This window comes from Peromyscus eremicus, chromosome 13 (assembly GCF_949786415.1).
Source record: "Peromyscus eremicus chromosome 13, PerEre_H2_v1, whole genome shotgun sequence".
Taxonomy (NCBI): domain Eukaryota; kingdom Metazoa; phylum Chordata; class Mammalia; order Rodentia; family Cricetidae; genus Peromyscus; species Peromyscus eremicus.
This window is the reverse complement of record NC_081429.1, coordinates 8,275,754-8,296,598: the sequence shown is the minus strand read 5'-3', so window position 1 is coordinate 8,296,598 and position 20,845 is coordinate 8,275,754. Positions and strand designations below refer to the sequence as shown.

General features: G+C 49.7%; 1 protein-coding gene across 4 annotated transcripts in view; it reads left to right on the top strand.

Annotated features, from left to right (window-relative positions):
- Positions 1-20,845, top strand: part of Hdac4 (histone deacetylase 4) — a 219,488-nt gene that overhangs the window by 193,949 nt on the left and 4,694 nt on the right. For all 4 annotated transcript variants that reach the window (XM_059278737.1, XM_059278735.1, XM_059278736.1 and 1 more), the window contains exons 22-25: positions 2,227-2,345; positions 3,782-3,915; positions 19,583-19,667; positions 20,504-20,645. In XM_059278737.1, the coding sequence (XP_059134720.1) occupies positions 2,227-2,345; positions 3,782-3,915; positions 19,583-19,667; positions 20,504-20,645 (480 nt within the window). The remainder of the gene's footprint in view (positions 1-2,226; positions 2,346-3,781; positions 3,916-19,582; positions 19,668-20,503; positions 20,646-20,845) is intronic.

The following is a 20,845-nucleotide window of genomic DNA, read 5'->3' as shown; positions in this document are numbered from 1 at the left end:
TTCTCTCTACCCTGTGACTGACCACTGTGGCAGGTTTCTAGACAAATGCCAGTGTGTTCACAGGGTAGATGCTCAGCTTAAATGCTTTGTACTAATGAAAGGATGATCTGGTGTGCCTTTGTTGCAGTGAGGCACAATGACAGCTATGTAGTCTGAGCCTGAGGTGCTACCCTGAAGAGCAGGACATGAGCAGCCATGCATATGAGTCCAGAGCCGAGATCCACAGCCATGGCTCCTGTGTGGAGTCCACAGTGTTTGCATCTTCCCTCATCACCCATGACTGCTGCTTTGACATCATAAGGCATCTGTGCCTGGTATTGCCCAAGACCATGTGGCCCCAAGACTAAAAGACTTCCTGCCCAGACTTTTGCAGAAAGTGTTCTGGCCCTCGTCTATGGTTACCTGGTTGTGTCCTGCACTCTAGCAATAGTCTACAGAGCCCCCAAGGTATAGACTGGCCTTGGAAAGTCCCTTCATCCTGAGACGAACAATTCCAAGAGACACTAAACTGTATACACCCTCCAGAGCAACAGAAGCCCAACCCCTCCACAACTGCCCAACTTTGGTTTGGAATACATGTCTGGTTTTCAGTTACCTAAGGTTGAACTTGGTATATTTGTAATAGACTTATCCATACTGGCCAGAGCCAAAGCCAGCTGAAGTAGCATGTAAGGCCACACTACTCTGCCATACCTTTCTCTGTACTGTCTTTGGGAGCTCTGTTATAGATAGTGTTTGTTCTGCCACCCTGAAGTCAGGGGAATTAGCAGCCAGGTTCCACCTAGAATCATTCCTGAGTTGGTCCCATTGAATTCTGAGTGTCTTTTGGCCAGAGTTCACACTTCTGCTAACTTGGATAGGGAGTTTTACTAGATAAGAGAGGCTGGAGGAGAAAGTGGAGTTGTTGAGCCCTGTTTGAACATTTGAGTATATGGCAGTGGCAAGAACCATTTCCTAGTGCATCTCTTTTCCTCCTGTGGGATTCCTGCAGACAAGGTTTATAAAGGCCCACCACATATGCTAGAAAGGCTGTGAGACACAGTTGTCTTCTAGGTGGGACAGATTAGGTGGGGTGGCTTCACAAACAGGTAGCCCAGAAAGATGCAAAGGGCCCCAACAGGCTCACAGCCCTACCTGTGCAGTCACATGACCAGGTTCCACACTTCCTCATCTGCTCCATGAGCACAGAACACTCGGGCTAGAGCTAGGAGACCACAAATATCTCCCTCTCAGGGTCGCTGCTGGCCTCCAGAGGGACACTGAAAGTTAGTGTTAACCATTCTGATAAAGTAATCTCTGAGGATGCTTAAAGCCTTGTAGCCTCCTGGGTCAGTTACAGGATTCTGTTCATGGCTGTACACCATGGCTTGCCCATGGCTCATGGGTTTTGTATTGAGAGGTAGAGTGACTTAGCCACTGAACTACTCGGTGGTCATGTCTTACACAGTTATCTTAACTGTGATAGTAGTTTCCCCTTTTGCCATTCTAGGAGTCTTGTTTTCTCTTTAATTTACTCTCACACATGCACAGATGGCCATTCATTATGGGCACAAAGCACTATCAAGTGAGTAGGAAGCCCTTGTGGACTGCACACCCGCAAGACTGCAGAAAGCTAGCCAGGGCTTTATCTTTTCAGCAGTGTGTAGTTCCCAGTGCCTCGTGCTGGATGGTGACCGTATATCTTAGTTACTTTCCATGTGGTTGTGACAGAAGCTGCTTAAGGAAAGAAGGGTTTATTTAGGCTCACAGTTCAAGGGTATCATGGCTGGAGGTCAGAGCATCAGGAGCTTGAGGCAGGGGCTCGCAATGCATTTACAGTCAGGAAGCAGAGAAGGGGGGTATGCAGGCGTCAGTTTACTTGGCAGTTCATAGGATGGTGTCAACCTCATCTAGGACAGGTCTTCCTACCTTAGGCCCATGGCTAACTTAATCTAGACAGACCTTCATGGGCATGTTCAGTGGATTGTCTCTGAGGCGATTCTGGATTTTGTCAGGTAGTAACTATCACAGTGTACGTTTCTTAGATGAGAGTCCTAAAGTGTGTTCTTGTTGTGGGGAAGGTAACTAACTGATCTGGGAGAGGCCATAAGGGGCATTTGCATTGATTTCCTCCCAATTCTGCAGGTGCCACAGGCCTCAAAGAACTATGTATTTGACAGTTACAGTCTTCCACATGCCGTGTCCATCCTTCACTGACCCAGTAATGCCTGCTCCTGTCCTTTGCAGAACGGTGGTCATGCCAATCGCAAATGAGTTTGCCCCAGACGTGGTACTGGTGTCATCAGGCTTCGATGCTGTGGAAGGCCACCCCACACCTCTTGGAGGGTACAATCTCTCTGCCAAATGTAAGTCACTAGAGTTAACCTTCCCCAGTCTTCTGTCTGCTCATCCCACAACTGGTTTGTGTTCCGTATGAGGCAGTAGGAAGGCCATCGCCTTCATTTCTTACTCAGAATGACTCCATAGACTCCACCCTGGAGACAGAAACTCAAAGGGCAAAGTTCACAAGAGCATGCACTAGGTTCTGTTTGCTGGGCTGTGGACACTTGATGAGTGTGCAGCCCTTCTCCAGGTATGAGAGTGTGGGCCCCAGTCCTACCTAGTCAGCATGTGCTTGGTGCTGAGTTTGGTTCTCTGCTAGGGAAGCAGGCCATCTAATCTTTGAATAGGCTGTGGAGCTGGAGGAGGAACCAGCCAAGAGGACTCGTATCGTACAGTTGCTGCACCTCTGCATGGAAGAACTTGCTGACACTGTTGTGACCTCTGTCTGCTCTGCTGCAGCACGTGGCAAAGACAGGAAAAGACTCTGGGTTGTAACACCTCGGGTCACACAGTGGCCTGGCAGTTTCTCATCCAGCTGTGATGCCCAGAGGCAACAAAGAGCCTAGGGTCCTGAAGCCTGGCCTTACGCTGTCAAGGCCCTGGCATCCTGGATCCGCTCTCTCCTCCCTGCCCATCCATCAACCATCTAATCGAGGAGGAGAGTCTGTCTCTCGCCTTCACCAGGGAGGCTGTGAACTCAGCAAGGGAGTAATGAGCTAGGAGGTGGCCTTTGAGGAACCATGCTCTAATACAGGGTCCTTGGAGCCCACTGCCCCTGCTGTGGGGTCCAGATGGGCAGAAAGCACCCACCATACCTCATAGTCTGTGACCACATTCTGAGCTGCTTTTATATCCTCCAGTCCCAAAGCCAGTGTAAGTATTTCCATCAGACACACCTGGGTTTGCCATCAATTTCTGCCCACTGGCATTTCACACCTAGCAGGGTGTACTCCCTGGTATGGACCTGTATCTGGTCTGATGAGTAGGCTAGTCAAAGCCACTGGCTTACTGAGGCTTTTCAATGCCTAGCCAACATCAGTCTACCTGGCTGTGTCTAGTATCCCCATGCCCACCAAATGACATGCCAGGTCAGGGTTGTGAACGAAGAGTAGACTCTATGACCCTAGATGGAAGCAGATACCCAGACATGGATGTGGGAAAGCCCTGCCACCACACACGGCATTCACATGGGCATGCTTCTTCCTACTTGTGTATGTTTGCACAGAGCACATCAGATGCCCAGGAAGGCAGGTGGTACAAAGCCTTTGAATGGGGTTGGCTGCATTATAAAGATCAGCACTGAAACCAGAATTCACACTCAGTTGGATAAAGATGAAATCCAAAAGCCAAACTAATGGATATGTTAATCTGGCCTCAGTTACTCAAGATGACATCTCAGCCCTGGTATTTAGAGGAGGTGCTGTGTGGAGTTTCTGAAAATGTCCCTTTGCCTTTGCAGGTTTTGGGTACTTGACGAAGCAGTTGATGGGCTTAGCTGGTGGCCGGATTGTGCTGGCCCTTGAGGGAGGCCATGACCTGACGGCCATCTGTGACGCTTCTGAAGCATGTGTTTCTGCTCTGCTGGGAAATGAGGTACGGAGTCGGCAAAGCCCTGCAGAATGCGCCACAGGCAAAAGGCTGCTGCCACGAGCTCAGATGGTGGAAGGCATCGATCTCTGACCTGGGTGGGCAGTTCACCTGGCATTGGGCTGCAGCTTTTCCCCACCCCATGTAGTAGGACTGGTTGACTTTGGCTAAAAGGTGAGCAGCAGGGACAGAGAGCTGGCCCCAGACTCTCGGAGGTGCTTGCTGCAGCTTATTCTCCCTCCTGTGTCCGTCACGTCATGGATAATGTGATGGCCGTGTTTCACCTTACTCACTGGTCTCCATTGTGGACAAGGGTTCTCTGGCAGCTTGTCCATGGGCGTGGGTGGTGTCTATTAGGCCCTATTAGTTAGGGTTTCTGTTGCTGCGACAAAACACCATAACCAAGAAGCAAGTTGGAGAGGAAAGGGTTTATTTGCCTTATATTTCCAGATCATAGTCCATCATTGAGGAAAGTCAGGACTGGAATTCAAGCAGGGCTGGAACCTGGAGGCAGGAGCTGATGCAGAGACCATGGAGGGGAGCTGCTTACTGGCTTGCTTTCCCTGGCTTGCTCAGCTTGCTATCTTATAGAACCCAGGACCACCAACCCAGGGATGGTACCACCCACCATGGACTGGGCCCTTCCCCATTGGTCACTAAATGAGAAAATGCCTTACAGCTGATCTCACTGAGGCTTTTCCTCAACTAAGGCTCTTTCCTCTCTGATGACTCTAGCTTGTGTCAAGTTGACACACAAAACCAGCCAGTCCAGGTGGTATCAGCATGCTCAATCTGAATTATTAGCTCAGGGCTGGGCAGGACCCTTTACTCAGCAACCATTTGCCTTCTCCATTCAGGAGTGATGCTTATGGTCAGGACTCTGCACAGCCCCAATGGTGCTACAAGACCAAGCCAGGGATATTGGCCTGCATAGCAGTCTTCAAGGGTCTGGTCAAATAAAGCTTTTGAGGGCTACAGTAGAATGAACACTATGTGAATTCCCTTCCACTATGCCTGATGAGGGTCCCTTGTTGACATTCCTAGCTCCTTGTGTGTAGGCTACGACGAGGGTGAAATTTTCCCATAACCCTGGAAGCCCCTAATGCATGTGGTAGTTGACACATACCTTCCAGAGGAATTCCCAAACCTTGTATCTGTCTAGGGCAGTGATTCTCAACCTTCTGATACCATGACCCTCTAATACAGTTCCTCATGCTGTGGTGACCCCGAACCACAAAATTCTTTTCATTGCTACTTGATAACTGTCGTAATGTAAATCTCTGTAATGTAAATAGAAATGGAAACATCTGTGTTTTCCATTGGGCTTAGGTGAGCCTGTGAAATGGTCATTCAACTTCCAAAGAGGTTGAGAACCACTGTTCTAGGCCCTTCTGGTTGGGGTGTGTGTCTGTCTCCCCACTTGTGCAGTTATTGCTTCCTTGAGCTTTCTCACATTGCTCCCCTGTGGGTAGTGTGCAGGTGCTAGGAAGGAGCCAGCCGGGAGTCGGGAGCGCAGTGCTGGGGCCTGCAGCCCACGGGCTGCGGCTGCACCCTCAGGTAGCTCAGACTACCTCAAGTGTCACATACAAGTACCTTGGCCCCTGGGGGATAGTGGCAAATGAGTCAGCAGCTCTGAGGTCTGTGGCTTCTGCTGCACCTGTTCCTCATGGCTTCTGGAAGCTGCTGCCCAGTGAACACATCAGTTCTCAGGCTATCCCTGATCTGTAGTCCAGGGTCTAGATGGCTCTTAACAAGACCCTGTCTGACCTGGTTTGCCAACATTGGCAATGCCAGCTCAGGGTGGGGTTGCTCAGGATTGCTCCTGAAGGCAGTTGAGGCTCTGAATGTGTGAGGAGTTGTCAGAAGTCCACAGAATACCAGAGTCTCATAGTTAAGTACATTGTCTGTGATCTTCTCTGCATGTTTTCTTCTAGAAAGCACAGGATAGGAGGTGAGAGTAAAAACTGCTGTCCTCACTGTGTATAGCTTGTAAGCTGTGGAACCAAAATGCATGTTCCTATTTTGGTGTGAACCCCATTATAAGAGAACCCTCCTAGTCACACCTGGCTCCAACCTCTGCCCCCATGCCACTAATGGGATATTCCTTCATCAGAGGAAGTGGGTGCACACCTTAGCCAAGGCTTTCCATCAGGCCCAGTGTACACTGACCAAGCACTGAGCCCCTCCCTGCTCTCGTGGCTGCCAAGCCTCCCTGTCCTCATTGCAGCTGGCATGAGGGAAAAACATCTAAGCGCAACAGACAGCAGGTACCTGAGGGGGCGAGTCTGAGACTGCAGTCAGCCGCAAGTGTCCACACAGCATTGCTGGGGAGTGGAATAGCAGAGGCCTTGTTCTGTGTTCCCCAACCCTGCCTGCCCAGCAAACTTACTCCCACTGGCGTCCCGATAATCAATCCTAAATGTGAAAGGACCGCCAGACTAATTAGCACTGTTTTCCAGGATATGTTTCATATATACACAGGTCCCTACAACATTTGCCTTTAGACATTGTCCCTTATGGGAAAGACAAGAGAGGGGGCACAGGGTCCTTTCCTACTGTGTGACCTCTAGTGTAAGGGTAGTGAGGAGCCAGGGGTTCATGGGGAAGCTCAGGGTACTGGCCAGTGTTGGCTGCTGTGGAAGATTGTTTGATAAATAAAACACTGATTGGCCAATAGCCAGGCAGGAAGTATAGGCGGGACTAGAGAGAGGAAAAAGGAAAGGACAGGAAGGCAGGAGGGGAGACACCAGCTGCATCCAGGGAGCATCATGTAGAGGCAACAGGTAAAGCCACGGAACACATGGCGACATATAGATTAACAAAATTGGGCTTAGTATAAGAGTAAGAGCTAGACAATGGTAGGCCTGAGCTAATGGCCGAGCAGTTTAAATAATATAAAAGTCAGTGTGTTTATTTTATAAGTGGGCTCCAGGACTGGCGGGGCTTGGCAGGAGCTGGAAAGAAACTCTCCAGCTACAGTTGGCAAACCAGATCAACTCAGAGAGGGTCTTATTAAGAGCCATCTAGACCCCAGCCTACAGGGGAGGGGACAGTGAGAACTCCTGATGTATTCATGGGGCCAACAGCTTTCAGAAGCCATGAAGAACAGGTGCAGTAGGGGCCACAGATCTCAGACAGAGCTGATGACCCACTTGCCACTATAAACCAATAACTGTGATCAGTGCTACAGGAAACTTAGGAATGGCAACCAAGCCTCAGTTCCCCACAGCCTAGTGCAGATCCTGACCCCAGTGTGAGATGCTGGGAACCAGAGGTCAGTAACGTAGGCACTGGTTAGGTGTCTGTAGCTCAGTGGAGACTTCTTGTGTATCTTGTCATGGAATTAGGTGGATATCCCAGGAGAGGAGGGATGTAGCAGGAATCTTAAAAGTTCTTATTAATAAAATCAAACCTGAGGCCAGTTATTGTGGTGAACACTGGAAGATCAGAGAAGCAGAATAAGCCACAGCTAACTTCACCTGGCCAACTTCTCAGCTGATCTTGTTTCCTCAGACTGGAAGCCTCTGTGTCCTCATATCCAAATGAATCTCAGCTGAACTGCTGCTAGAAGCCTGAAAGCTTAACCAGCCAAATGCTTCTAGTGTCTGGTCCTCACGCCTTATATACCTTTCTGCTTTCTACCATCACTCCCTAGGATTAAAGGCTTGCTTTCTGGGATTAAAGGCGTGAGTCACCATGCTTGGCTATATCCTTGAACACATGGATTTCTGCCTCTGGAATGCTAGGATTAAAGGCATGTGCTACCACTGCCTATCCTAAGTATCTAGTGGCTTTTCTTTTCTCTGACCCCAGATAAGTTTATTAGGGTACACAGTATTTTGGGGAACACAATACCACCACAGAGGGAGGCTAGATAGTGTGAAGGGCAGAGCATGCCAAAGACAGGGGAACTAGGAGATAGCTGGATGAACAGCATGGAGAGGCTGGGCTCAAAAAGGCAGCATGTAGCAGAGAAGGAAACAGGGAGGAGGCACATGCATGAAGGATCTGTCTGAATCCCAGAGCTTCAGGGGTGGACTCAGCCTGCAGCTGATGGTTTCACACTGAAGAAGGCAGGAAGAGACAGCCAGAGCTGTGACCCCTGACCACGTGTTGAAAGAAGCTTGATGTGATGCTCCAGAGAGACCAGCTGGAAGTTCAGTTCTGACCACATCAGGCAGGTACCAAGAGCTGGGGTACTTGGACCAGCAGGACAGTTGAGGAGCTCCTGAAGGAGTGGAACAGGATGCCAAGGTGGCTTAGAGGGTTGAGCACAGAGCCTCGGGCCAGGTTCAGAATCAGATGATAAGGAAGCTAGACACTACTGAACTAGCCGTGTTTTGCTGATGGCCAGTGGAAAGTAAGGAAGCTGTCACTCAAATGCTTCTTTTGAATAAGGCTCTAGGACACACACACTACACACACCTCTGCATGTCTTAGGGGAAGATAGTTGTGACTCGAAGCAGATATTTGCTGATGCTTACTAAATGTAATCATCCCCAGCCAAGCACTACAGAACAGTGAATTATGTAAACGTCTCCAATGCCAGGAAAAATAGCTCTGCCCTAGGGCCATTTCCACTTGGTACTCTTCATTTTGATATACATGAGCCTCCCATGCAAGCATCACAGACCGGAGAGTGAGACACAGGCCACAATATTGCAGGGTTGGCAGGCTGGTGTCTCTGGTCAAGAGTAGAATACCTGAGTTCTGTATGTCTACCACATGAGGGACCTAGCAATAAGAGCTGGCCATCATGCCACCCCATCAGGCTGCATGCCAGTGGTAGACCTAGGAGATTGGCTAGGGCTCAGGGTGAGACCCACAAGTGTGTCACTGGGGCAGTCATGCAGATGGCAGGCAAGCTGCACTCAAAAGTAGAATCTAGATCCGCAGTACCAAGAGCAGGTCACCCAGGGGGGCCTGGCTCTGCGGTGTCCCTGTGGAGGTGCAGAGGAGCTAATGAGGGCTCTGGACAAGTGGGGTGGAGTCCAGCTGATTCTCTGCCATCTTCATAATCGTCCTTGTCACAGACAATTCCATTTGAATCTCAGACATCCTTCTCTCTGACATGTAGGCTCCCTTCGATGAAATCCTGTGCCTTTGGAATGCCGAGACCATTTCTTGCCCTTTGTCATAGTTAAAATGTGATTGTGTGTGTGTGTGTGTGTGTGTGTGAGAGAGAGAGAGAGAGAGTGCGCGTCCTTGCTGAAGTATTGACTCTCAGTGCTAGATACTTAAGTAACAATAGAGAACTTGGCTTGGCTTTCACCCTAGGCCTGTTGTTCCTCATACATTTGCTCTTCTGACCTCTCCATTCCCCAGAAAAGAATCTTTGCTAAACCATCAGAAAATAGGAAGCACTAGTTTTATCAAGGGCTCTTTAAAAATCTCCCTGATAAACAAAAGTTGAACAGAGCCCCACTCTGCCCTGCACCCTTTGATGAGGGTTGATAGACACTGTTGGCCGATTTGGCAGGTACAACCAGCTGTGGATAATGGTGGTCTGCAGGGAGCTCCACTTCCGGAGGAGACACTGAATAGCCAAGTGTACAGATGTCAAGGCATCTGCACTGTGGTTTGGGTGTCTCCAAGGATCAGCATGGCTGCTAGTAGCCAGTTCAGAGTAGTTCTGCTCACAGCCACATTGAAAGTCCTGACAGTGTGCATGCTGCATATTAAACAAGCTGCAGGGAGCCCTCTGAATTCCTGGCCATACATACATACATACATGCAATCCACTGTGCACAGGCAGGCATGAGGACTCCTAGGGCTTTCCACAGAGGGTTGGGTACGGATGGTGGCAGAGACAACCATTTCTGTGAGAAATGTTCTGAAAGCTAGCATGTGTTCATACTCCTGTGACACATCAGGGTTCACTGCCCCATATCATTTCCAGCCCTGGGCTAGAAGATCCAGGAGGAGGACATAAAATGAGATGTTTAAAAGGGTGTTCATGCATGAGTTTGGCCTCTTGTCGTGCTCAGATTCCTGTGCTGTAAGATACAAATATGGGAAGGCTCAGCAGAAGTGGAGAGCAGCTGTGCGTGTGTGTGTGGTGTGTGTAGCAAACTAAGGTGGCTCCAGCTGAGGGCCTAGCACTTCCTGTCAGACTGTTGCCACATTACACATAGGTACCATGTGAGCTTTCACACACTCACGTGCACACTTCACTTAAAAAAATAGCTTCTACCCACACACAGCTATCTGTGACTTGGGTCTGGTTCCCTCCTTCCTCTGCCCAGTTGCTGTCCCCACTGGCTAGCATGACATTCACCATGAAGGTGCTGCACCTTCATAAGGGCTCCCCACTTGACTATGACCAGTCTGTCTGGAATGCAGGACACTGGGGACATGCTTCTTGCTGGCTGGCTGCCTTCCAGCCTGGTTAGTGTTCTCTCCAGTCTAGCCCAAGAAAGTCCCACATACCCCCCAGGGCGTTTCCACCAAAGACATGCCTGCAGAGATAGCGCCTGTGGGGCTAACACTGGGCAGCAAGATCCTGCCAGGGTTTGTCCCATGAATGGTGACCATCAGTCTCCTAGTTAGGCCAGTGCTGTCCCATAGAAGACAAAAGTGGCCTGAGTGACGTCTGGCCTCTGCATTCGGGTGAGTCGCATCCTTGGAGGAGGAGAAGCAGGCTCCCCTTCTCAGCACTTCTCCTGCACAGGCTTTGGTCACTGGCCTACTAAGACTCTTATCAGTCTGCATTGCAGATCTGCACTCAAACCCTTTTACCAAACAGGCTTGGGAGGTTCCCTCTGAGCTGTGTTAGGGTGCCGCGGCTCACTTGGGAAAGCTGAATTTGAGCTTGGTGTCTAGACTCGAGTCGAGACTACTGCACAGGGCCTGTGTTGTCCTCCATTATAGACCAAGTTGTCCTTTAACCTTTTTGCAAAAGGAATCATAATTTTTAGTCCTGTTGTGACCTTTTTTTTCCCGAAACTTACCCATCCCATTCTGAAGGTTTTGCAGCTTTGTGGGAGAGATCTGCAAACACAGGTAACCATTTGATCACAGATCCACACTTGAGGCCCTGCTTTATCACCAACAGTTCCTGACACTGAGCTAGAGATCTTTTTTGCCAGGCAGGTAGGGCCTGTGTTGTTACTGTCACGTGGAGAAGATAGACCTCAGATCCTCAGAGAAGAGGATGACAATTCACAGGAGCAGGTCTGGGGAACAGCGTCTGCAGGCCCTGGGGCTGAGTACATGGCGTGTGAGTGCCCTTAGAGAGCTAGACCAATCTTCTGGGCCTGGAAGAGGATCAGGCAGAGACCCAGGGAAGACATCCTCTGCCAGAGGAGGGAGCTGAAGCCACATGCAAATGATTCCCTTGCTGTGGAAGATGAGACTGATGGCAGAGGAGTCAGTGGTCAGAGGGAGAGTCTCAGGAGGCACTTTGTGTTTCTGGGTGTGGAGTCAGACACCGAGAGCTGAGGATCCCTGTCTTCCTTGGGGGTAAGAGAAAAAAAGCAGGGTCTGACTTGAAGCGGGTAGGATATGAGGAAATTCTCAGGCCTAAACCAGCTAGTTCTGTGGCCATAGACTCACTAAGAGCCCATGGGCCTGGGCATGTGCTGTTATAGGGATTGACAGCCTGGGGCCAAGCTAGGTCTGGTACCCCGAAATCAAGGAGATGCAAGTAGAAAGGGCAGAAGGAAACCCAGCCCCTTTGGACACAGTTGTAGCAGAGTTTTCTGATAAAATTCAACTGGAAACTCTTAAGTGTGCAGCTAAAGCCCAGAAGAGGAGCTGCTGCAAACCTGTTGCTAGTGTTTGGCAGTGGGGTGTGACAGGGAGCCTGAGTCAGGATTCCTGGGAAGAATGTCTTTGCCTGCCCTCCTGAGAAGGAGCAATGCTTACAGTGGACAGCTGACCCAGTGCACTGAGCATCAGGCTGAGGCATGACCTCACAGGAGCAATGTATGGATTCCCGGATCTGGAAGAGGGTGTAAGTGGTTCTTCCCAGGAACTTTGCTCTGATGGGAGAAAACAGAGGGTAGCATCTGCTTGATGGAGGACTTCAAAGATAAAAAGAAGACTCATCTACTGCCAGCCCATGAGAAGTAGATGACATGTGAGCTCCTCTGATTGGCCTTAAGTGCCCACAAGAATTCCTTCCTGAATCCCAGCTTAGAAAACACAGCTGGCCGGGCGGTGGTGGCGCACGCCTTTAATCCCAGCACTTGGGAGGCAGAGCCAGGAGGATCTCTGTGAGTTCGAGGCCAGCCTGGGCTACCAAGTGAGTTACAGGAAAGGCGCAAAGCTACATAGAGAAACCTTGTCTCAAAAAAAAAAAAAAAAAGAAAACACAGCTGGCCAGGCCTTGCCTACACCATAAAAATGAGATGCCAGGTAGGCCCACCCTAGAAACAAGCATCATCAGGACTACTTGTTAGCCTCATTTCAAGTCAGCTATTGGCAAGGCTGTACTCTGCAGCGGATAGACAGAGAAGTGTGTAGTGGCATTGCCAGTGAAGGGGTGCCCTGCAGAACCAGCCCCATGTAGCTTTCATTGGGCCTTTGAAACCTCCTGGAAATAGTCATTCAGCCCCCTTGGTTGTCAGACAGGCCCACCCTAAGTGTGTGTTAGAAACTGCAACACACTCTGCATCCCTCTCCCCAGCTCTGTTTCTCATAGAGCTTTGTGCCTCCCCCAACGGTCTGTGCTGCACTGACTGTGATTTCCACATATTGTCTGTCTGCATTATATAATGTTGGGGGCGAGGTATTTTTCACTGATAGATTCCAGGTTTCCAGAACAGTAATTGGCACTTTCCAGATTGCTCAATAAATAGCTTTAAATACAGGAATAACCACACTGTTTTGCTCCTGTGGCTCTGGAGTAGTGTATGGGGGCGAGTACCACGGTACCTCCAGTATTACTTTCTGTTCAGGGTTGCTTTGACTACTCGGTGCCTTTGTGTTTCCAGCTCAATTTCTGGATGGCATAAGGAATGTCATTGGAATTTAGATAGGGACTGCATTAAGTCTAAGATGGCTTTCAATATGGTCATTTTCACAGTACTGTTTCCCAATCCATGAATGTGGGAGGTCCATCTTCTAGGGTTTATTTGTTTTTGTTTGTTTTTTTTTAAATGTTGTATACTTTTCATTATAGAAGTATCTCACATCTTAAGTTTATTTTTCAACAGGCTAATGAGTAAAATGTTTTTTCTCAGAAAATTTGTTAATGTATATTTGAAAGTATTGATTTTTGTGTTAATTTTTGTATCCTGTTTTGCCGATAGTGTTTATCAGATCTAAGAATTTTTTTTGATAGAGTCTTTAGAATTTTTAAAGCATAGAATAGTATTCTAGGCATAGGGATAACTTGACTTACTCCGTTGCTGTTTGTGTCTTCTGCATGTCTTTCTCTTATCTTGTTGCTCTGGCTAAGATTCTGAACACTGATCTGAATGAGTGGTGGTGCCCCCTGTGGGGCTGTTATGCATAGGCTTTATTGTGTTGACATCGTTACCCTACTGTTCCAGCTTTTTCTACACTTCTATTAGGATGTGATGTTGAATTTTGCTGAAGACTTTTTCTGCATCTATTGAAATGACTGTGTGATTTCTCTGCTATATTACACTTACCAGTTTATCTACACTGAAACATCCTTGGTTGCCTGAAATGAATCTGACTTGGTTGTGATGTATGATCTTTTTAATATGCTGTTGAACTAAATTTGTACTTTTCCCCCGGTATTTTGCATTCGTATTTTTTGTTCATCAAGGAGATGTGCCTGCAATGTTTACTTTTTTGTTGTGCCTTACCCAGTTTTGGTGTGAGACCAGTATGGTACTGGCGCAAACAGACAGACACAACTGTGGAGTGGAATGAACAGGCATCACACATTTTTGTACGTGTGAAATCTGGAAACAATAAGAATGGGATAGGACAGGGAAATGGTTAGGGAAGAGGAAGGGGGCCACTGGTGAAGTGGAGGGGTGAGTGTGGATGACAGGTGACTGTACCTTAAACCTTAGATGCCATATGAAACCCACAGTTGATAAGCACTTGTGGTAAACAAAGGAGTATCACCACTGTCAGGACAGGGTTGGCATCTTGAGATGTGTGGAACTACTCTCCCTGTGCTCCAACCTTTCCATCCCCAGAACAGAGCCGTCATTCATGAAGTGTTCTCTCTACCTGTAGCATTAGAAAAAATCCTAAAACACAGTTGTCTTCACAGATTGACACCATGCCTGGAGTGCAGGCTCATCATAAGATCCCAAGTGTCCAAATGCAATTCGATCCTTCCTCTCTTCTGAAGGGAGCACAGAGAAGCTTCATCACTGAGCATGAGCCCTCTCTGTGCTGTGCCCTTTTTCTTGGGGACTGCTGAAAGGCCACCATATTCCTCCGTTCCAGTTTTCATGTCAGCTTTCATGGGGAAATAGTTTCCAGAAAAGGGAAAGAAAAAACAGTTGAGAAAGATTTCAGAGCAGCTGGCACAGGCAGAGAGCAGACATATGGCCAGCTCAGATGGCAGTTGGCCCCATGTCCATTCTCCATGGACTCCTGCTGGGAGGGAGCCCTGGAGTGCCGGGGTGGTCTGCTCAGCCACTGCACTGAGCATTGCGTGTGGGAGGCAAGTCCGAGACACTGGTGAAGAAGCAATGACTGAAGGTGGAGAATTATGGCTGGGGACTTTGGGGATCACAGAGGCTGTTAGCATGGTGACCGTGCTGCACACAACAGAGCATGTGGCCTAGGGTACCCTGGATATACATACTGAACTTAATCTGGGGAAAGTCTGGTACAAGGGAGGCCTAAGAGAGCTGAGGAACCAGGGTTCTAGAAGAACCTCTACAGCCTTCTGGGGAACCTTGTGAGCATGCACTGTTGGCACACACCGTGCTCCAACGTGATGAGAATGTGTGTTTTGGGTATTGTCTTAAGTGATGACACTAACACTGTGTCTGTGCTGCAACCATAGCCCCGTATCTGAGGGTCTCTGTTCTGTCCTTGCTTCCCATCCACAAAGGGCCCTGGGCACTGTCTTAGTTAGGGTTTCTGTTGCTGTGAAGAGACACCATAATCCCAGCAACTCTTATAAAGGAAAAATGTTTAATTGGGGTGGCTTACATTTCAGAGATTTAGTCCATTCTCATCATGGTGCAACATGGAGGTGTGCAGGCAGACACAGTGCTGGAGAAGGAGCCAATAGTCCTGCATCTTGAGTTGCAGGCAACAGGAAGTGGTCTGAGACACTGGGCGTGGTTTGAGCATATGTGCCTTCACAGTGGCACACTTCCTCCAACAAGGCCAGCAAAGTCACACTTCCTAATTAGTAGTGATACTCCCTTTGGGGGCCTTTTCTTTCAAACCACCACAGGCTCCATGCAACCAGACATCAGTCCCTGTTGGGAACATTGCCATCCCATCTGCTGGTAGGGGCATAAACTTAAACTCAGGTCTTCATGCTTACACAACACACACTGTCCACTGAATCATCTCCCCAGTCTGTGTGTGTGTGTGTGTGTGTCTGTCTGTCTGTCTGTCTGTCTGTGTCTGCCTGCCTGCCTGCCTGCCTGCCTATCCTATGGCACATATGGAGGTCAGAGGACAGCTTTGAGAAATCAGTCCTCTTTCATCAAGGGGGTTCCAGGGATTGAACTCAGGTTGACTTACAGCAAGCCCCTTTACCCACGGAGACATCTCACCAACCCCCAATGACTGGTTTTTGTGACTTAGTCTCTGTCCCATGAGTTCTAGGCATGAGAACATGAGCACTCACGGTTTCTGTTGCCAATTCCTAACAGACTATTGTCATACAGAAAGAAGATACGTTTGGTGGGGGTGGCTGGATGGTCTACTACTCTGGTCAGTCAGCACAGGCATTCCACATGTTTCTGGAATCACATGTGTCCACCAAACAAGCTTGCCGATCTCTTAGTCACCCCTGCTTCCTGGGCTATTTGTCTTCTGTGCCTCAAAAATGCCTGTTGCTGTCTCCCACCATGGTGGACGTTTCTTTGTGTCTCTTCTCAATACTACTCATCTTAAGACTGTTTTATAAAAGGCAGAGAATCAAGCCATCCTGTTCTTTTGGGTGAACTGAAACACCCTCAAATCTCTGTGCTAAACAATTAAGTTGCAACCCAGCCTTCCTTTGGTCAGCTGTGCCCAGCGATCTTTGTTTTTGTCATTGGCTTCCGGCTGTCCTCCTAGATTCCATATGCATCTTTGCTAAACAGCCCAAAGCTGGGTTCTGTCCACACCAGCCGTCTGCTGTAAGTGGGACCCGGGTCACTTCAGCTCTTCCACTCCCTTCTCGAGACTCACTCTGGCTGGCTTGTCTTGGAGCTCCCAGCTCTCCTTCCTTGCCATCTCTTCATGTGATCTGATCGAGGTGTCCCTAAACTCCCTGTGTTCCCAGTGCCCACTTGAAAGATGTGCAGCAGGCATCTTCACCATGGGCCAGCATCCTCAGCAGGGTCAGGAGGTGCCACTATTCCTGATGAGCCAGGGCCTGGACCGCAGTGGCCTCACCGGGATCTCCAGGGTGAACATATGACCTCTGTATATTTAAGAAATTGTTGTTCATTGGAAATTCTAATTTTACTAGCTCTTGCATGTGTTCCTGCCAAACTGGCAGCCCAGTCCCAGCCCCTCCCAGGCTGCATGCCTCCCTCTGACTTATTTAATTTCACTGACTGGACATTTTTGTTGTTGTCATGTGTCACCCACATTGGGTCTGGGCCACACTGCACTCAGGCGATTTCTTCCCCCATTATCCCTCATTTCCTGTCTTCCTGCAGGACATTATACTGTGTCTCAGGAGTATCCTGTGGGTTTTCTCTAGGAAAGGGCAGGCGTGGACAACATCCCACTTTGTTTTGGGGGAGATACTTTTGTTCCACCCTGTTGTTAATGACAGCTTCGCTGGGCATACGATTCAGGGTAGCCAGTGTCTCCTCTTGGCACGTGGAGCTCTCAAGCTGCCCCCTTGGCTTCCCTTGCTGTCGGAAAGCTGTGTATACCCCACTGCCCGACTGTGGAGTGACCTGCTCTCCCTAGCTGCTTCGACAATCCTGAGTTGGCCTTGGGTGTTCTGAGGTTTGTTTTCCAGCGTACCTTTAGATTTCTGGTTCTGGCTGTCCCTGCGGGGCTCTTCCCTGCCTGAGCCTGGGATTTCCCAGCTCTGGAGAGTCCATGGTCATTTGTTGTGGGATATTTGATCACACTGTGACACTCCGAGACTGTTAATAAAAAGTTAACCGTGAATTGGGATGGAACCAGTGACTAGCTGACTGGAATTAGCCTAGAGAAGCCAGGAATCTGGATAGAGAAGATGAAAGGGAAGGAAAGGGCCAGACTAGAGTTTGACGCTTCTTTTGAGTTTGAGACGAGTGAAGAGACGCATCTCTTGCTCCGCCTCCAGCCAAAAAGCAAGGTCAGCTGGTGCTTCTCTGATCTAGCAGGTTTTCACCCTCACATCTGACTTCTGAGTCTATTGGTCAATAGAGCGATAGAGACTTAGTTTAAACCTACATATCTCAGCCGCAGCAGAAGACATCAGTCATTGCTTCCTCCGATGCTCATTCCTAGGAGCTGGGGACTTTGCTGGGGCCCCTCTCCCGAGCACCGTCAGGCTTCTGCTCTGCCTCATCCCTTCAGCTATAGCATCAGCGTTTGGACTTCCCAGCTTACCTTCTTGTGTTCTGGTTGTTGCTGTTACACACAGGGCTAGCACTGGCTCCCCCAGTCTACCAGGTCAGGTTCAGTGACCTCTTTCTTTCACCATTGAAAACACATCCAACAGGTGTAACTGTAGTCTTCGATAATCCAGATGGACTTTTTATTTGGAGAGGGGAGGGGGTGTCAGTGACAGTGCCTGAGTTCCCACACACCGATCAGAAACCTCCCCTTTTGCCAGCCTCCCCACTGCATGAGACCTTGTCATAGCCCGGAAGCCAGCTCTCCTCTGGCTGTCCACAGAACTCCAGGTGTGTCTGGATGTCACCAGTGCTATCCAGGGCCCTTCCTCCGTCCCGCCCAGGATCTAATGTTGTGCTTGGTCCTTCTGCACCCCTCGGTCTCCTGCCTGTGCCACTTCCCATTGCATTTCCTGGCTCTGATGACCTCAGGACGTTCTGGTCAAGATTTTTCTGGAATGTCTCCCAGTTTTTGTTGGCCAGTGTGAGTATGAAATGTCCCTTACAAACTTGTATGTTTGACACTGTTGGGGAAGCTGTGTGACTTTTTGGCTGTAGGGCCCTCAGGGCATGGCTTGAGGGTCACAGTTCGTCCTGTTTTCACCTGTGCTTCTGCCTGACTGCCCGAGTGAGGGCCGGTGTGGCTGCCCCTGCCTTTACACTTACCAGCAGGATTTACTGAGCCTCGAGCCCTGAGCCAAACAAACCCTCCCTCCTCTCACAGCAGTGCGAAAGTAAGTGTGAGGTTTGCTCGTGGTGATGGGCGTGGGAGGGAGATGTCCTCGGGGCTGCACAGTGGTGTGTTCACCTCAGTCACCAGCCTCCACTTGCAGTCACTCCTGTTCCCCTGTGGGAGGTGGAGGTGGAGAAGCAGGAAGTTGACATCCTGGGATCATTAGCAGTTCTATCGGGAATGTCTGTCTTCCCACACACACACTTCCTTCCTTCCTTCTATGTTTATGCTCAGGCTATAGGTTGGGTACTGACTCTATGCTGTGTTCCTCCAGTGCTCAGCCTGTCCCAGCTGTGGCGGTGGGGCACTGTTCCAGGTGTACCCTCTGTGTTCTCTGGTGTCCCCGTAGCTTCTCCAGTCTTTTCCCGCCAGCCTGGCCTCAGCCATTGTCTCTTGTTGGTGAATAGCTTGAGGGTGCCATGTTGGCTCCCCTCGCCCAGGCTCCTGATGGCTCTGTTGAATGATGTCTTCAGTTAGAAGGTCACGCTTCCTGCAGTGTAATTGGCAGTGCTCACATGCAGCCAGGTTGGGGATGGATGTCTCACAGAGGGCTGCAGTGACTGGCCAGGTGCCCTGGATCCGGAAGCCCAGCAACTATACATGGCAGCGCTCCAGTCAGGTTGAGGCCAGGGCAAATTCAGGGTGACTTTATTTTTTGGCTTCCACCCAGAGCTGAGGTAAGATCAGCTTCCCCTTTCGGCCTGGCTCTAGCTCTCTCTTTTGTGTGTTCTCCCTGATCTGTAGGGAGAACAGCCTTTCTGCATAGCTGTTGTTGCAGATGTGATTCTGCCCTGGGGCCCTGCTACCTCCTTACTACCCTGTTGTTAGATATTTCATCTGTGAGAGACCTACTCACTTCCCTCCATGTGCCGCCATCTTCCACGTGTGTGAGAAAAGCAGGATTGGAGATCTTGGGCATTACAAGGCCAGGTCATACAAGTGTAGCTTCAGCAACTAACCAACCATTCTTTTTCTGCTCTGAGTGGTACACAACGATGACACCAAGCTGACGTTCTCTATGCAGCCTCCTCCTGGGTCTGTCCTCCTGGGAAGCCATGAATACAATCCCTTGAACCCTAAGGAGGAAAAAAAATATGGAGTCATGTTGGCCTTTTAGAGTTACTGTATCTTCCCTACAAATTACTGTATCTTGGGGAGCGAAGTGCTGTCTCTGGACACCCATTAACAAATACACAGATCATACATAGATTAACACATACACAGATTATATGCTGTCCATCGCCATCATAATATATCTGTTTCTCTCTTACAGCTTGAGCCTCTGCCAGAAAAGGTTCTGCAGCAGAGACCCAATGCCAATGCTGTCCACTCCATGGAGAAAGTGATGGACATCCACAGTAAGTGGCTGGCCAGGTGATCCTGGGGACCCAGGGCAGGAACGCAAGGCCTCTCTTTCCCTGGCATTTGATGAGTTAGTAGAGACTCCCAGAACTAGTTCCTGCTGTACTGGGGTTCGAAAGAATCTGGACACCAATGGTCTCAAGTTACTTAGTTCAGATGCCCAGAACCAGGGTGCCTTGGACTGTAAGTCTGTGACCTGGACCAGAGGTGCCCCACATAGGGTAGAACCCATCTCCTATTCAAGCAGAAAGTCCCAGGGCTAGGCAGCAGGCATACAGCCAGGCACCCACGCAGCACCCTGCCCCAGGTACACCTGCCACTCCTTGCCTGGGCTCTGATCTGCCTGCCATCCTGGTACAAAAGCTTACATAGATGATGCACACCTGAAGGCTTCTACTAGGTCCTCATGGGGCCATTTAGTTCTGGCCTCAAAGTTGTTTCTACTGATGCCCCTGACCCTAAAAAGCTGCTCAAGCAGGGCTCCCTGTGCTGGATCTGGGTTGGTATATCCCCAGCATCTCCAAGACTCCAAGTAGGAAACTCCGAGAGTCTGGGTGCTATCATCAGGTCTGCATGCGCCTGCTCCCAGAATTTCTGGTTGCCCACAGCAAGGCAGAGTCCCGTGAATGTGGAGAACCAGGCCCCACAGTCCCAACCCCGTGTCCAGTGACCTGTGCTGCAGATGAGTGTTTGTGAGCTATCGCCAGGCAGTGCTCTTCAGAGAGGCACTTCTCAGGCACAAGTGAAAGTCTCCCTAGGGCCCCAGGGACCTGGGAGCCAAGCCAGCCACCTGCAGAGGCAGGAAGTCACTGAGTGCTCTCCCTCCCCTCAGGCAAGTACTGGCGCTGCCTGCAGCGCTTGGCCTCCACTGTGGGCCACTCTCTGATTGAGGCGCAGAAGTGTGAGAACGAAGAGGCTGAGACAGTCACCGCCATGGCCTCGCTGTCTGTGGGCGTAAAACCTGCTGAGAAGAGGTAAGCCCTGCCCATACCCTCCCTAAGTAAGGCCTGCTGGGTACACCTGTGCATGCGGACCTGGCGGGATCTTACTGTGTGCACCCGGCCTTGTGCCAGGCTAGCCCTTCGTGGACAGGACAGATGGTGGACATGCCCACTGACTCCACAGACTAAAACTGTCCACCAGAGAAGAGCTTGAGCCTTGGTGGGACGGAGAT